Source organism: Paramisgurnus dabryanus, chromosome 4 (genome assembly GCF_030506205.2).
Source record: "Paramisgurnus dabryanus chromosome 4, PD_genome_1.1, whole genome shotgun sequence".
In the NCBI taxonomy this organism is placed as follows: Eukaryota; Metazoa; Chordata; class Actinopteri; order Cypriniformes; family Cobitidae; genus Paramisgurnus; species Paramisgurnus dabryanus.
Genome location: NC_133340.1, coordinates 40,735,952 through 40,753,824, shown reverse-complemented (window position 1 = coordinate 40,753,824; position 17,873 = coordinate 40,735,952). Strand labels below are relative to the sequence as shown.

General features: G+C 40.6%; 1 protein-coding gene across 1 annotated transcript; it reads left to right on the top strand.

Annotated features, from left to right (window-relative positions):
* The first annotated feature begins 4,061 nt into the window (after window positions 1–4,061).
* clrn2 (clarin 2) lies at window positions 4,062–7,360 on the top strand. Its single transcript, XM_065275034.2, has 3 exons — window positions 4,062–4,913; window positions 5,853–6,032; window positions 6,165–7,360. Exons 1-3 carry the CDS (start codon window positions 4,661–4,663, stop codon window positions 6,431–6,433), a joined length of 702 nt encoding a protein of 233 aa, XP_065131106.1. The 5' UTR covers window positions 4,062–4,660; the 3' UTR covers window positions 6,434–7,360.
* Window positions 7,361–17,873: the final 10,513 nt, after the last annotated feature.

Sequence of the window (17,873 nt, the reverse complement as noted above, 5' to 3'; positions counted from 1 at the left end):
TGCTGGACGTCCCCCCATCCAGCTGACGTGTGCTTACAGGAAACAGAAGCAGAATTTAAATGTTTCTGTGAAGAACACCAGTTTCGATATTCATTATTTTAAGTGGAGGATTTTGGAAGGTGTCACGTCTCTTGCAGCAATTCAGCAATTCGGTTACCTCTTTTTTGCCAAGGACAACTGTCACAGATTCCAAACTTATTGCTCTGCCTACCCTCTCATCCACACATTAATCGATAAGCACTTCAATAATGACGTGCTCTCTGCTGTATCAGAGTCATCCTAAGAGGTGCACGTGCGTTTGTGTACATGTGTTTATTATCTATCAATAAACTATTTTGGATGTTGTCTATCTTAAGAAAAACATTTAAAACGTTGCCTCTTTTTTGCTTACTCATTTTATTGTTGCAGTATTACCTGTAGGTCGTCTATACACCTGTAGGCCTGTGCTGCTCCTGTGCTGCCTGTGCACATGTATGTTTTGAGTGTAGACGACCTGCGTTTGCTGAATTATTCACGAATCAGAGAAGGTTTTGGTAGGGATAGGACCTTACTCATCATCTACAGTCCGATTGTGAGATAAAAGATGCTGACTCATCTGTATTTCTTTTCAAAGGTGACTCATTCCATCTTTTATAGACATGTGATCTATTTGGAGGAACAGTGCCCTTTAAAGTACTGTTATTTCTCACTGTTTTACCTATAGACATATGGATGGATGAGCAAACTAATATCTACTATTAGATACTAGATACCCAGTCATAAAGATGGATAAATGATTTTCATTGGTAGTCCACAGTAGTACAACTGCATTTCAGGCATAACATTTATCCGTATTAAAAAGGCCTTTTTTAACCATGCAGACTGAAATCGAGAATAGCCTCTAATGGACTAGGATGCAAACCTAATGAAGTTTGTCCACTAGATTTTTGCTGACCGTGCACACAACCTCATCTGCCCAACCAAGTGACCATTAGGTTCTTCATTCTATAAAAGTATGATCAGTGTGTGGTAAAGTGGGTTTTCTAGTGGTTTTTAAGTGTTGCTGTATGCCTGCACATTAAGGGTACTTTGCATTTGTGGACCATTTTAAATTTGTCCATCTTAATATTGTATAAGGGCATACCTTATCTTGACACAAGCTTTACATTAGAAAGTTTTGTTCTAGACGTATAGTCTTATAACTTGAATTAAGCTTAGTTTCGTTTATTAGCAGTTGTTTACTGGATGTAAAGTATCTCTTTCAAAATACAATTTTCAGCCTTCAGTCAAACATCCTAATGTCTTGTAGTGCATACAATTTCATATGTAATTAATATAAAACTCTGATAGTATCATTAAAAGGGCAATTTCATTCCATAATCATTAGACATTACAGGAAATGCAGTCTGGAGATGTTGATGCTGACAGCCTGACTAGTTTGTAAATTCTATAATATGTCTGACTGTTTTGTACAAACAGAATAGAAAATTTAAAGCTGAGTGACTAATCTGATTATCTAGACATCAAAGCACTTTAAATCTCATTAAGTCTGCCAGTGTTGTGGATAAGGCAGAGATAAAAGAAAAAGAGACAAAAGAAAGATAAAATAGGATAGAAGATGTGTTAATTTTGAGAAACAGAGATTCAGACCGTTTACTGAGCATTAATGCATGGAGGAAACATTACTGAAAGAAGAGCTGAAAATGCATAGAAAGCAAGACAAACCATGTAAAGTTGTTTACATTAAAACCCATATAAGTCAGCTTTGTAACTCATGTCCAGACTTAACTCCATTATAAACATAAAAACATTCCAGAATGCATTAAGTCAGTAAGCCTGCCCAAAACCACAACAGTAGCCATTTGATATTCACAGTACCCTCAATGAGCATCGCTGTAGTTTAGCTAGTCAATATGCTTCCATTCCTTAATCAATATGACAAGAGTCTTTGACCACAAGGAGCATATATTGTATATGTCCCTGACACTAAAGCTAATACTTTGTTTATACAGCCAATTGCTGTTCTTTGCAAGTCGATGTCATCCATGGCTTTTAGTATGGATTGAAGACATGTTTTGACACTGCCTCGCTGTAACTTTGTGTGTGTGCGCTTTAGCTATATTGTGTATATTGTCCTCACAGAGTAAGTAAACCAGACATTTGCTGCAATGTGAGAACATCCCAGCTTAAACATATTTAAAAAAATAATTAGTGATTATTCAGATAAGATGGCAACTCGGTTATGTTAAGGATTACAAACTGTACTGGGCACTATTTTTATTATTCAATTTATTTTGTGCAGATGTCTTGTTGTAGGGTATTGTTGCCCTTCTCCTTGCACTGTTTCTTGGCATGGTTTAAGCTAGGTAGCACAGCACTCATGCACTTTATGTGGATAGGTTAAAAAATACTTTTTTTTTAGTCCTCAGCTCTGTGTTGTTTTATGTAGTTTGGTGTCTGTATTTAGCATCATGGTCCTGGAGAAATCTCTTTTCACTTTGTACTGCACTGCTATATGTGGTTAAAATGACAATAAAGCTTCTTGATTTTATGTTAATAATGTATTATTTTTGTTACTTTTTAAAATAATAGTAAAATAATCAATATAGAATAACACAAATGGGATTATTGGAATTATGCTGTCACTCAAAACTATGCCAAAAGTATATTATATTTTAGTTATGTTTAAATTAAACGCCCTTTATAGATAATTGGCAAAAATGTACTCTTTTGTGTATTTGGTATAACACAATGTGTTTGCGTCGTTTATGGTTAAAAACACATTATTTTCCACATACCTTAAACTTTTGTAGCTCTAGATTTCACTCTTTTCCTGAAACGCATGGATTTGAAAAGCTCTGTGTCCCTGATTGGCCAGCTAATCTGTATGTTGTGATTGGTCTGAATACCTCTGACGTCAGCCGGAAATGTGACGCTCCTTACCATGTTTGAAAAATTTGGTCACAAGGCAATGCTAACAGCAGTTAACTTACAGGCTGAGTCCACAGCAGGAGGAATTATGATATGTCGGTCTTGTCTACATCACCAAATCCCAGGAAGTAAACTGTTGCCTACAATCCGTGTGTTTGTTATAGTCCAAGAAAATAAATTTACGATGGAGACGATAACTTGCGTCATCATTTATTTTGGGGTTTGTACCTTTTGCATATCGTTAACATGCGGCTACAAATACACACTTACACACCACATGAAATGTAAAATTGTGAATCGGACAATAGGTTCTCTTTAAGATTATATTTAAGCTCCAGATTAAATTGTTTTCCAGATAATAAGCATTTCAGGTGAGTGATCGTAAGTTTTTATAGCAATACTGTATATCTGTAGTATATAAAAATTACCATTTTGTATCACGTATTATTTTCTCCACTGTCATTGGGCCTTTCTAAGCTAAACTGGCGTCGTATCAGTGCATTTATTCATTCAAGATTCTCTTAGGAAAATAGTAATATGTCTCCCTCTACTGGCATAAATAGTAGGCTACAAATTCAGAGGTGGACAGTAGTGAAGAATTATTACTCACCAAACTTTGAGTACGTTTTCCAAGTTACTTTATCAGTGTTCTTCTTTGGAAAACATGCTTCACTACATTCCAAAATATAATATCATACTTTGTACTCCACTACATTTCATAATTTGGTGTTTTACATTTAATATTTAAGTAGATGTATTATGCCTATATTTTTACTTTTACTTAAATCAAACTTCTACTTACTTTTACTTGAGTAGATACTTCAAAATGTACTTGAGTATAGAGTAAAAATAGTATACATACACAATACAGCAATACAATTCTTTCTCTCAGATAATATATCAAAAGATATTTTGATATATTTATATATCAAAATATATATTATAGCAACATTTTGTTTATTATTTGGCACACCTTATCCCAATTTATTTTTACGCATCATAAAAAAGTAAATTTTTAAGATCTACAGCCTGGATTCTTGTTTAACAAAAAGTCTACCAAGTGGTGTTTTTGCGGTTGCTGTCCATGGTCCTGAATCCTGTGTCGTCTGGAATCACGCGTCAGCACCATGGACAGCTTCCCCATCTGGTTTCGTTTGGTTCAGAACCACGGCAATTAAAGGCGTTTTTTTTACACTTAATAAAGCAAATTTAGGATTAGGTTGATATAGCCGTGATATTAGCCCATTTAATGTCCTGTTACTATGACGTAAGTCATGCAGCTCTCCCCTTTGCTATTTATATTATGCGCAATGACCCGCTCGAGCATTTGTGGAAATGTGACGGCTCTCTGACCTATAAGCTTTTACAGCAAATAAACTATCAATCTTTAATTAACAGTTACAGTAAAGGGCATTCATTAAAAATGGACCGACCCCGCATATTCACGAACGCGGGCAACCAAACTAAACTAGGACGAGTGAACTGTATAAGGTTTCGTTGGGTGGAGGAGATCCTTTTTACTATCCGGTTTCCGTCTTGTCGCGGAATAGGCCTATATCGGGTTCCTTTAGTCTATGTGTTTACGTTTATTTTATATTCGTGCAAACGTACAGACAAGAAATTATGAGGTTAAGTATTAATCGTGAGTTACACCCGAGTTACTTTGCACAGTAGCGGTAAAGGACAGATCGTATTACCTTACGTGTTGTTTTTAGGAGCAATGGGGTGAGTAAAGCAGGGGTATCGTGCAATGCCAACTTTGTGGAAACGGATCGTGTTCTCCTTCGGTTCTGTGCTCAGCATCGGTTCTGTGGTACTTCTGGTTGTGGCGCTGTCCACCGAGCGCTGGGTTACAGGAACCGTCCTGTGTCAAACAGGTGTGGATCTGGTGAACGCGTCTCACCCGGAGCTCGAGCAGTTCACGGGACACATTTACTACGGACTCTTTCAAGGCGGGAAAACGCGGAGATGCGGGCTCGGGACCCGCCGCTTCAAAATTTACTGTAAGTAATATGCTGTTAGTTTCATAAATACATTGAAAGCACACATTCAGCTTAGCTTAGGCTTATAATATAAAATGTCGTTGTTGTTAAAAACATATGGAATTAAAGGTTTAGGCTACTTTTACATATATTATTGGCATTAATGTAGGAAAAAGGTACAAAAGCTGTAACTGGGACGGTAACTTTTAGAAAGGTCCTAGGCTTATGTAGGCCTACCATTAAGTACAAATATGCACCCTTGAGTGAACAATGTGTACCCTGAGATGCTAACATGCACCCTTCAGGTTTTGCAAGGGTTCTGCCCCACACTCTAAAAAAAGCTGAGTTATTTTCAACCCAGCATTGGGTCAAAAAGGGGAGCCCAGGTTGTAATTTAACCCATGCTGGGTTGTTTCAACCCAAAATACTGGGTTGTTTTAACCCATTTTTGGGTCAAATATAAACATTTTCTTGGTAAATTTCAACCCAGCTGCTGGGCTCATCCCTTTTTGACCCAACGAAAATAACCAAGCATTTTTAGAGTGCAGTGACAGCTTTTGTACCTTTTTTTGTTCTGTGAGGGCACCATTTAGACATGAATAGATATAGGAATATAACATACGCCTGAAAATAAAGTTGCTATAAAGGGTTCTTCGCAGCAAAGCCATTTATTTATTTTAAAAACAAAAATGCTGTGTTGTTTTAACCCATGGATGGGTAAAATGTGGAAACATCAACTTTTGTTTTTAATATCCTGTGCTGGGTTGTTCAAAGCCAGCTAAATGGTGAATTTTTTTATACCACGGTTGGGTCATATATAAAAAAAATTTGGTTAATTTAACTTAAATATACAGTTTGGTTTGCCAATATTTTGGTGTTGGAGGACCATTTTTGGTTCCCCACAGAACATTTTAGTAGGGAGACTGATCTTTCTCTCTTTCTCTCTCTCTCTCTCTACAGTGTTCCCAAAGCTTGTTAAAAAAATCAACGGTGGTCTGCACATGGTCATAATCTTTTTCATTTTTTTCGCTATTGGCTTTGCAGTGCTCAGTTTAGCCTTCTGTATATATAACGCCAGAAAAGTTCCTTATCAATCGATCAGAGGACCATTTGGCCTCTACCTCTGGAATTTTATTGCAGGTAAGTCAATACATCACAAATTAAGTGCATTTGGTCAATACATTCACTACACCAATCAATCATAAATCAGCCAATTGTGATTCATATTTACATTTATTATTATTAATTTTCCCTATTTTTCTAATTTCTCAGCTCTGTTCAGTGCAATGGGCTTTGCATGTTTCCTCGCAGCAGTTCAGTGCCATGATCTCACAGAACACGTGGCTAACTACAAAGAAAGTCTTTTTCGACTTGTGATCCTCGAGGAGAGTCTCGGCTTTTCTTTCTGGTTGTGCGTTGCCAGTGCTGTTACACATGGAGCAAATATTCTTGTAGTAGCCTGCAGTAAACTTCATCTACCTAAAATCAAGCCTAAGAAACCAGAAGAACCCACAGCTACAGGAGATGATTTCCTTTACTAGAGACAAACTGAAAGTTCTGACTGTTGAGGTCTTTGAGGAAGCTGCTTGAAAGCCAAACAGAATGTTTGTGCATTGACATCAACTGAATATGATTTTTATGCGTTTGAGTTTGACTCGTGGGTTATTCTCAAAGACCATTATGTGGCAAATAAGTAACAATCCACTTAGTTGTCACAGATTTCCAGGGCTTCCAGAACATAATGTGACATTGTACATATTTCTTCAAAGAAAAAAATATGTAAAGTTAAATAATAATGTTATTTATTTATCTTAATATGGTGTTCAGGTATGTGAGAACCGCTTTTAAAGTTTACTAAAACAAAAAATGATGCAATGTTTTATCAGCCTCAGATTCTTGGCCTTGGCTCATTTTCTATGAACAACATTACAACTTTACAATGACTGTACACTGTGCATCCACCTACACATTAACAGTTAGGTCCATATATATTTGGACACTGACACAAGTTTTATATAGCTGTATATATTCATATTCAAAATACAGTTATATAATAAGCAGGCGTTTAATAAGTGGCTTCCCCTTTATAAAGAGTAATGGGACAGTTGACTTAACAGCTGTTTTATGGACAGATATTGTCTATTTATTAAATAATGTCCTTATAAATGAAGGACTTAAAGGTCTGTAGTTGATTTTAAGTGTGCCATGTGCATTTGGAAGCTGTGGCTGTGAACCTAAATCATGTGGTACAGAGAAATTCCCATGCAAGTGATGCAGACCATATTTAGCTTTCAAAAACACAACAAATCCATCAGTCAGACAGGAGGAATATTAGTAGTGACCAGATCAACAATTTGGTACATTCTGAGAAAAAAAGAAATGCACTGTGAGCCGAGCAACAAACAAAATACTTGGCAGCCATATAAGATAACATTGGTGGATAATGGCATTATCCTCTCCATAATAAAGAAAACCCGGTCACATTTTATTTTACGGTATCACTGTTACAGTGTAATTATACATTTAAGTACTTAGTAATAATCATTAATAACATGTACTTACTATAGGGTTGGGGTTAGGATCAGTTATTACTATTGTAAACATGTGTAACAAAGACACCGTAAAATCAGGGCCGGCGTCAAGGGGGGGCATTCGCGGGCAGTGCCCGCCCAAACAGGTTGTTGTGCCCCCCCTACAAAGTTTTTTATTAATTTAATATATATCAAGAATAATTTTAAATAAATTAAACATTGAATGTTTCATAACTTGTAATGTAATCAAATGAGGAAAATATAGTTGATATATGTTTTCTTTAATTAAAATAGACCAGTTTCTCTGATTGGATGTATTGCCGCGTCTCACTCGTCTTACGTCTTTAGCATAGGCTATTTGTGACTTGAAACTAGCAACGTGTTTTTTCGCGGCATTTTATGGATCGTGTAAAATATGGATATTAGAACATTTAGAACGAACCAGCACCGCCTGCTTCATCTGACTTCATGCAAACACAGACTGGCTCAAACTCAGAGATTAGAGGTCGAGGTGGAATTTACAAATCTACAGGACCCTGTTTCTGTTTGGTTACACTTTATTTTGATAGTCCACTTTAGACATTCTACTAACTATAAACAACTTTGCAACTACATGTCAACTAACTTTCAATAATTTGCAACTATACGTCAACTAACTGTCATTAAAGTATTAGTAGACTGTAAGGGTTGGGGTTAGGGAAGAGGTTTGGGTTAGTGGAATAAGTTGACATGCACCTGCAAAGATACTTATAGACAGTTGAAAGTCTGTTGAGATATCATCACAATAAAGTGTTAGTAGATATTAAGCAGACAGTCTACTAATTCTCTAAAGATTGGTAGTTGATAAGTAGTTGCAAAGTTACTTATAGTTAGTAAAATGTCTAAAGTGGACTATCGAAATAAAGTGTTACCCACTGTTTTAAGGAAGTTATGTTCGTACACGCCGTCTTCAGCTATTTCAAAGGTAAGTTAGCGTTGTTTTAAATTACGTAAGCTTAAATGTGAAGTGTGTCTATAGACCGTTAACAGCATTACAACGTGATTATGGTAAAGCAGCTTTTTTCAAGCCAGGACGCGGTGTGGGCTGCGCTATGCGCTGCGCTATGAAACCCATTCATTTCAATGGCTTGCGCCGCGCGAGGGCGGTTTTTTGTTGCGTAGAGCAAAGCGCGAGCGCAGCAGAGCTCAGCTTGCGCTCACGTCGCGGTCGAAGTTCAATAGTTTTGCGCATAGTTTGTGGTCTTTACACTTTATACAGGAAATGAGCTGACAGTCTGTATCAGTTGTATGAGTGTGTGCTTGCTGTATTTGTTGTTTAATGTCTTGTTTTTGCAAGTTATTGTTGCTATTGCGTGCCCCCCGTTGGAAGCCAAATGCCCCCCTGTTAGTTATGGTCTGGCGCCGGCTCTGCGTAAAATAAAGTAACATCCGTAACAACCAGTGTTGGGTGTAACTAGTTACAAAGTAACTAGTTACTGTAATAAAATTACTTTTTTCAGTAACTAGTAGTGTAAGGCATTACCCGTCTGAAAATGGTAATATTATTACAGTTTTCCCAAGCTAGTTACTTAAGTTACATTCGCCAGTAGCACCTTCATCACACAAGGCACAAAACACAGAGAACAAAAGGGAAGGGGAGGAGGGCGTGAATGGAACAGTGATTGGTCTAAGTTTGGCACGAGGTATCATTTACCATCACCGATTGGTCGACACCCGGTAGCCAGCAGCACAGAGCGGCAGCAGCACAAAGACAGATCGGGTAAATGGAAGCGTCAACAACGGCAAGCTCTTTTTCAGAGGAAGGTTCCCAGTAACAGAAAGCTAGTTTCGACGGGTGAAGATTCAGTCATATTTTATGATGTTCAACGGAAGGAAAATAACTTGACGGTGAAGTGCACACTCTTTAATGTTTCTCCGAACGCTGTGCCCCACGTCCTGTAGCGGGTAAGGAAGCCAGCATTTTCTTGGCCGTGGCTTGCCCAAATAAAAATTCTTGTCCAGAAAAAAATGTAACTAGTAATATAACTAGTAATATAACTAGTTACTTTCTCCAGGGAGTAATAAAGTAAAGTAAGGCATTACTATTTTTGAGAGTAATATGTAATACGTAATATATTACTTTTTTGAGTAACTTGCCCCAACACTGGTAACAACCGTAACATCCTGTCTATGTAACAAGTTAAATTAAACATCTGTAAACAATATTACATAAATTTGTATGGTTGCATTAATAAAAAACAATAATGCTGTGGGTTGATGAGACCTGACTGAGTAACAAAAATATGGACACCACACGAGGGTTAAACAAATTTTAATAACACATATTTTTGTCTTAAAAATTAATTTAAGCTTTTTGATCTTATAATTTTAAGTCATCTTGAGACCCCCTAACCAAGTCATTGTTAAGATCCCTATATAGTGCTGTTTCTCAACATTTTTCACTCCAAGGCCCCCTTATTGCCCAAAACAATATTTGAAGTCCCCCCCATCCTCTTATCTTATCTTAAATGCTTTTTTGGTTAATTTTTAATAATATTTTGTCATCTTAAGGCCCCCTTGGAAATCTGTTGAGGCCGCCTGGTTGAGAACGACTGATCATACTTTACTATTCTTCTCTCAAACAAACAGTGAAATTTAAAACATATATACACATTTATTAAGCAATATATATCTTTTGCATCTGGCCATATATCCGTTTTACACAAAAGCACAAGGTTCAGTCCCAACTACAGAGCTGCAAAGATCAATGTCTATTGTGTTTTTGAGCAAAGCACTTAACCCTAGCTTCTCCAGAGGGACTCTTCCAGCAATTAGTAAACTGTAGGTCACTATATGAAGCGTCAGCTACAATGGCACATACAGTAGATAATAAATAGTCAGCTGTTCAAACTAGTGAATTTCATACTAAGGATTTTTGAGAGATTTTTGCCATGATTTATGGTTGAAATAATGTAGTCTATGGAAAAGATGTTTCTTTTTAGAATGTACTTTGCATTTTTAAAAGAAAGCAAGTGTCCTATAAAGAACAGAATAATTATAAAGAAACAAAAACTTAAGTATTAGAGTCTAAAAGCTAAAAACTGGAGTTTCAGTTTAACTGTTTCAGTTGGAATTGGGAACTTGTCTCGAAATCTGTACCACACTTATGGACCAACAGAGGGCGCCATTGTAGCGTTTAATATTCACTAATAATGAAAAGAGATTCATTGTATTAAATATAATAGATCTAAACCCTTTCAAATGCAGATTGACCACCCAAATGAAGACTACATATCTGATCTGGTACATCCGTTTTAACACTACAGATCAAAATATTTAGCTGCATGAAAAACATGCAGTTTAGTAAGGTATAAATAAAAGTGGTGAGGGGTGTAGAAGATAAAAAAATTGGCACACACAAAGTCAAAAACAATATCTAGGACAAAAATAAATGTTCAACATTTTTCTTTCTTTTATTGTTTGATTGACATTGAGACGGACAGCTGTCTACTGTAATGCAAGGATCTAATATAATGTTACACATCAGATATTTTTTCAAACATGTAACCAAACATTTACTTAAGACATAACATTTTATGGGTCAGATTAACTGACAGCTTGCGCCAACACAACCATAATTTTAAATCGTTAAATAGTCACTGACTGCATTTACTAAAGACATATCAAGACTCATTTTAGAATTTTGATTCTAAAATAATTTTAACACATGAGGTTGTGCGTTTGAGTTTGTCCCCATGAGGCTGTGCGTTTGAGTTTTTGCACATGAGGCTGTGCGCTTGAGTTTGTCCACATGAGGCTGTGCGTTTGAGTTTGTCCACATGAGGCTGTGCATTGAGTTTGTGCACATGAGGCTGTGTGTTGAGTTTGTGCACATATAGCTGTGCACGTGAGTTTGTCCACATGAGGCTGTGTGCTTGAGTTTGTGCACATGAGGTTGTGCATTTGAGTTTGTGCACATGAGGCTGTGTGTTTGTGCACATGAGGGTGTGTGTTTGAGTTTTTGCACATGAGGCTGTGCGTTTGAGTTTTTGCACATGAGGTTGTGCGCTTGAGTTTGTCCACATGAGGCTGTGCGTTTGAGTTTTTGCACATGAGGTTGTGGGCTTGAGTTTGTCCACATTAGGCTGTGCGTTTGAGTTTGTCCACATGAGGCTGTGCGTTTGAGTTTGTGCACATGAGGCTGTGAGCTTGAGTTTGTGCACATGAGGCTGTGCGTTTGAGTTTGTGCACATGAGGCTGTGAGCATGAAGCTGGTAGTCCTGCCCAGACCACTGCTTCCAAAATTAGGAAACAAGCAAATAATAGTGAGCACCTTGAATTGACCTAAAGTAAGAGGTATGGAAGTAAATCTGTGCCTTTGGGTTTTGAATTCTAATTCTTAGCACTGAATTTTTTTACATCAAATTTTTAACACTGAATTTTATTTTGCATCTAAATCAGACTTTGAATTTTAAAAGCCATCGAATTTCTAGCACAGTTTTTGTGCCTATGACATTTTTTTCAATGTTTTAAAAAAATTCAGTGTAAAAAAAATTCAATGTCTAAAAAAATTCAGTGAAAAAAAATTCAATGTGTTTTAAAAGATTCAGTGTAAAAACATTCAGTGTTTCAAAAGATTTTGTGTAAAAAATTCAATGTCTCAAAAAATTCAGTGCAAAATAATTCAACGTCTCAAAAAATTCAGTGTAAAAATATTCAGAGTCAACATCCGGGGAAGCAAGGAGAAGCAATCGATCCCTGTATCAAATCATTCAACATCCAGCCAATCATTTACGCTCCATTGGTCACGTGACACCGAAACGGGAAGTGGGTGAAGTTCAGGCTGGTTCAGGCAAAGGGTTTATTTGCATTAACATACGAACACATTTTTCACATCTGGCAGATCGTATCATCAGTATATCAGGACACAGTCCGTTTACATTTATCAACATCAAAGTGACTACTGTATCTGGATGTGTGATCGATCCCGTGCGTGGAGACGCGCTGGATGAATAGCTGTCAATCACAAATGGCTACAACTGGCTTTAACCATATGATTTAGGGTTGTCGCGGTAACTGCACTCCCGTATTGTACAGTTCTACTGAGAAGCAAACAGCAGAGAATAACTAGCAACCCTAATAACCGTGATTCACCTTTTTAGCTTTATATTTTAAGCTTTAAAGGTTTTGTCTTTGTTTATTAATATTTGCAGCGTCCGCACCGCGTACTTTACCTGAACTCGACTTTCACCCACATGCTTTTTACCAGCAAAATTAATGTGAAACATGAGGATGACAATCCCGACTTCACTGTTTTAGTCTGCCTTAATAACGTGCTTTAGGCTCTGTCTGAACTTATACGTTTTTGTTCTGTAGCTTACTTTGTTCACTCACATATTTCTATATCAACAATAAACTGTTGTTACCTTTGTTTCCTGATAAGTTTAATATGATTTAAATAAAAGAGCTAACAATTTCCTAAATTTCCTGTTCATGTCTCCCTCTAGTCTAGTGTGTAATAAGTGAAGTAATGTAATTTACAAACACATTTAGGTATAAGAAACTTACTTTGCATAAAACCAACACTGAGCAAATGTATTTGGTCAATGTTATTATGGTTCCCTTTCAATACGGTTCACTTCGCATTGCGTCAGTTAGCTGACGCTATGGGGGAAACTCCTGTTTACTCCGTGACTGAAGCCTATTGGTTAACGTCTGTACAAAGTACAGACCAATGACGTTTGAACCCGCGCGCGGGAGGAACGCGTCCCTATATAAGCGCGGTTCAATCGTCAGGAGCTCATTATTTTCTCCTTCAGCGCGAACCTCTCGCTGCTCCGAAGAAAAAGAAGAAGCCTCGCCGTTGACAAAAGCCCTGCAGCGGAGTCCAGGCCTAGCGTCTTCCCCTGCTGTTTTCCGGCTGAGAACCGAAGATAGCAGAGTCCAGGTCTAGCGTCTTCCCCTGCCGCTTTCCGGCCGAGAACCGAAGATAGCCTTCGCTTGCCGTGGTACGAGCCCTGTGCAGCGGACACACGCCTGACGAGGTCTCCCCTGCGGCCGCCCGGTAAGATCAATATTTTTAATATAAAGCTGTAAGCTAAAAGAGCAGGCGCTGTTGTAATAGCGTCCAGCACAGCGGCTCGGTGAGCCTCTCTGCTATGAATTTCCTCCGAGCGCGTTACCGGTCTGGCACCTCCCACGCCGGGACCGCGCTTATGCTTTGGTTGTCTTATCCATGTTTCGTGCTCCCCCTGCTGTTCCTCTCTCGCCGGGATGAACACACGGCGAGCCATTAGACTAGATGGATGCATAGACAAGCACACACGGACTAACCCCCCCTGTGTTCTGTCACACCGCAACCGTTGATGCTTACAGGGCCCTTTCGCTCCTCTCACATTCAGTGGCGAGATCTCTGGCACATATATTAATCCCCCGAGTGCATCGGGTGATACCGTCACGACGCATGGCTGTTCTGTCTGTGTTGCTGCTCCCCTCTGCCGTTCCTCTCTTGTTGAGATGAACAAGCGGGGAACCGTAGACCTGGATAGATGCATACGACAAGCAAACACGGGCGGTCTGCCCCTGTCTCTGTCTCTGTCATAGCACAGCCACTCGTGCTCCACGCTCGCGGAGTCCCTCGCTCCTTTCCCCACAGTGGTGAGGTCTCTTAACGGCTTAGCTAGCACGCGGTATTACGACTCGCTGCCTCTAAATGCAGCTGTCCAGTGTTCAACGATTACAGAGCTTCATGCCCCTCCCCTCCTGGAGCGGCGCGATCTCATTCGTCTGCTCGATAGGGCCGATTCGCCGCTATTGGAGCACCAAGAACACTCATTATAAGAGAGCTTCATGCCCCTCCCCTCCTGGAGCGGCACGATCTCATTCGTCTGCTCGATAAGGTGGACACGCCTCTATTGGAGCGCTAAAACACTTATTATAGAGCTTTACTGGCCTGAGCCGATCTCACTTCAGATAGCTCATTCTTTGTCTGCCTGGTAATTTCTCTCTGGTTTAGACGGAATCAGAGGCAGAACGAATTTGTTTATAATATACTGAGGCCCGAATACCTCCCTTTATTCAGTCCCGTCCTATATCAGTGCGCTGAATATTGGTACATTCTTATATATATACCCGGTTTTTCTGCCCTTTTAATAAACGGCAAAACCGCGGGCCTCACGGCAGACTTCCTCTCTGCGATGGGTTCAGTCTGACATTAAACCACCTAGACATACTGCTCTGCTCCGTGAGCCGTTCGGTCACCGTCACTACTGAGGCTTGTGCACCTGAACGGCTGAGCTCTGGTCTCCGCAGCACAGCTGCATCAACAGAGAACGAAACTGTCTGGGAGAAAAGGGGTTATGTCGCGCCTCGGCTGGACTGCCCTGAAATGTTTTCTGTGTGCTGTTTATCCAAACATACTGTGTAATACTGTCGGCTATGCGACCTCACTATAGTGGCGAACGGTATTTAATTCCTCTAAAAAGAGTAATTTCCGTGCTTACTATACTGTGTTTTGACACCCACGGTTGTACGGTGTCTCTAAACACTTTATCGCCTTACTGACAAGCAATCAGTAATACGCACACACGGCCCGCTGTCCATAATTCTATCGACGCTAGCCGAAAAAACCCCGGTTTGGCCATATACTGTGTATTGACACCCCACGACTGTACGGTGTCTCTAACACCTTTTTTGCCAAATTCGCTCGCAGCCCACCTCAGTTTCTCCGCTACGATGCTGATGGCGCAAACGAGCACGGTCTTACGGCTGTTATTCTCTCTTCCTAGAGGAAGGACAGCCTCAGACTTTTGCATGGCTCTAAGCGTTTGAATCGCGCCCTCTCCGGACGGCCACTCAAAGGCTTACAGCCAAGCGGTTTATGACGTTTTTCGGCCATATAGCTGATTTATATTAGCGGATCCGAAGACGCTCACACCTCCGCTCCAATACTCGGAGATATTAAGGGTAATATCAACCTCAAGTGAGCTTGCTACCCGCCACAATAAGTTTCAAAGCTTAAAGCGCGCGCACAGTCAGACGCGCGCGGCATCTCGTTTAAGACGGGCACACGTTCCCCTCTAACGAGCCTCAGAAAGCTGAATATCGTGGCATTCTGTTCATAAGTCCACTTCAGTTTGACTAAGCAAAGGTCCCGCCCCGAGCTGACGGCCGGGAAGCTTGCTTAAGTTACACACGGCTGCATGAAGTGCTGTCATTACGAGCTAGCCCAGCATTTGCTGTGGGTTGAACACGCTTTACGACGGCAATCAGCCTTCGGCGCGTGGAACGCCGTTTGACTCATATAAATCACCTTGTACTGTGAATACGGTACATTAAGAGGATGATTTAGCACTGCAGCACTCTCGACCATGTTATTGTGATAATGCGGTCGGGCAATCTACGGTGGTTTCATTATTTACCGAACCAGACTGAGATCTCGCCCCCTGAACAAGCTGACGAGTCATCTCCTTTATAAACTCATTGCATCGCTTTATAAGCTATGTTCAATCAGAGTGATACGCATCTCATGCTTAAACTACCAATATTAACCCATTACGATGGGCGTGCGGAGATGGCATCCGTGGGACACGATCTACATTACGTGCCTTATGACACATTGACACAAGCTGCTAGGACCCCTTTCACGAGGCGTCCTTATGCAAAGTCTGATCCATTCTGTCTAGTGACATTTGAAAGTCAAAACCCCCCGCGAATCGCCGGTGGAACACTTTTCTACTCACTACAGAGGCACGGCGGCTCTCTCCCCTACCTATATCTATGTGGCCGTGATAACAGCGAACCACGCTTTTACGACCGACCATTCATTTAATTCACAAGCCTGTCATCTCTCAGATGCGGACGGCGGCGGTAACAGCGAACCATGCTTTTACGGCTGGCCATTCACTTTATTCATAAGCCTGTCATTTCTCAGATGCGGACGGTGCCCGAGGCACAGCGCTCTGGAACTGTCCAAGGTCCTGTATGACAGATACGTCTGACGTACATCAGACGATCAGCTGTTCATCTGCGTCACAGATCACTCACTAGAGCACCTGTCAATACAGGCTATTTATGGATCGTTGACGTTATCACCTCCCGTGACAATTATGCTCACTTGTCTTAGAGCATGGGCATGGTCTTAGAGGTTTCTCATTTGACAATTGTGACACGGCCGGCTGGTCCCCGCCGTCCACGTTGTCAGTTTACAGCTTCGACATCCCTGCTTCGCGCACTACTGAGGTTTGTTGCATTAAAGGTGCGCCCATTAGCTCACCTGTATGCACGATATGGTTTTTAATTATATGCGTCCACCGTGCGCTTAGAGAAGCTCACATGTACACGCTATAACATTTTGGTATACAATAAGATGCGCTTGGGAAAGCTCACCTGTAGACACAGCTGTGTTATGCTTTGTGACACATACATTGTTGTTCATCTGTGTACGTTCACGGTGCGTTGGGTGCCCACCGTTACGTTCATCAATCATATCTATACACATTCACGGCGCGTTCTGTGCACTGATTTATCTATACGCATTCACGGTGCACTGAAGAGTTCACCCGTGTGCGCACAATTTATTATCAGAACACATGACGGCGCGCTCGAGAATCTTGCCGGCCTGTGCATTATAACACTCTGATTCATCTATATGCATTCACGATGTATTCAAGTGTTCACCTGTGCCCGTGCAATTTATAGTCAATACACATTTACGGCGCGCTTGGAAAGCTCACCGATCTGTGCACTATAATACTACCTATATGCATCCCGATGCGCTCGAGGGTGCACCTGGGTTCACACTATTGTGGTATCTGTATAATCCCACGCTACGAACCGTTCTGCCGCATATTATAGTCAGATCGGCCGTTCGTGAGCTGCGCAGATCACTCACTACGTATGTCTGTTGCTAACAGTGGTTATTTAGATGGATCGTTGAAACCATCGCACTGGCTCACGCCCCTCTATGAGCTATGTCCTATATAGAGCCCACTCTGTGCGAGTTTGGCTTCTTCATGAACTTGGTCTACAGGGGTATCTATATCTATGTTTGATATCTGCTACGCGGCCGGCTGGTCTTCGCCGTCTACGTTGTCAGATTGTACAGCTTAGACGTCCCTGCCCTACGAGCGCAGGTTCTCTCGGCTCAATCATGCACGCTCATGCGTTTATGTGTACACCACGGTGCGCTCAGCGAGCTCACCAACGTGACTCTGAATTTACTTATCTCGCACAGCCGCGGCGCGCTCGGTACCTCGCCGTCTTGTGCTATGTTATGTGCCCCCGGTGCGTTTAAAACCCCACCGTGTGCGCGTCAACAATTTATATGGTGCTTACACATTTGCTTTTAAAGCTGTGAATATGCCGGGTATAGGGCCACACGCAGTGTCTCTCCGGTAAGGCACTTCAGTACGTTGTGTATGCACGGCGTGATGGGATTACGTTCCCCCATAGCGTCAGCTAACTGACGCAA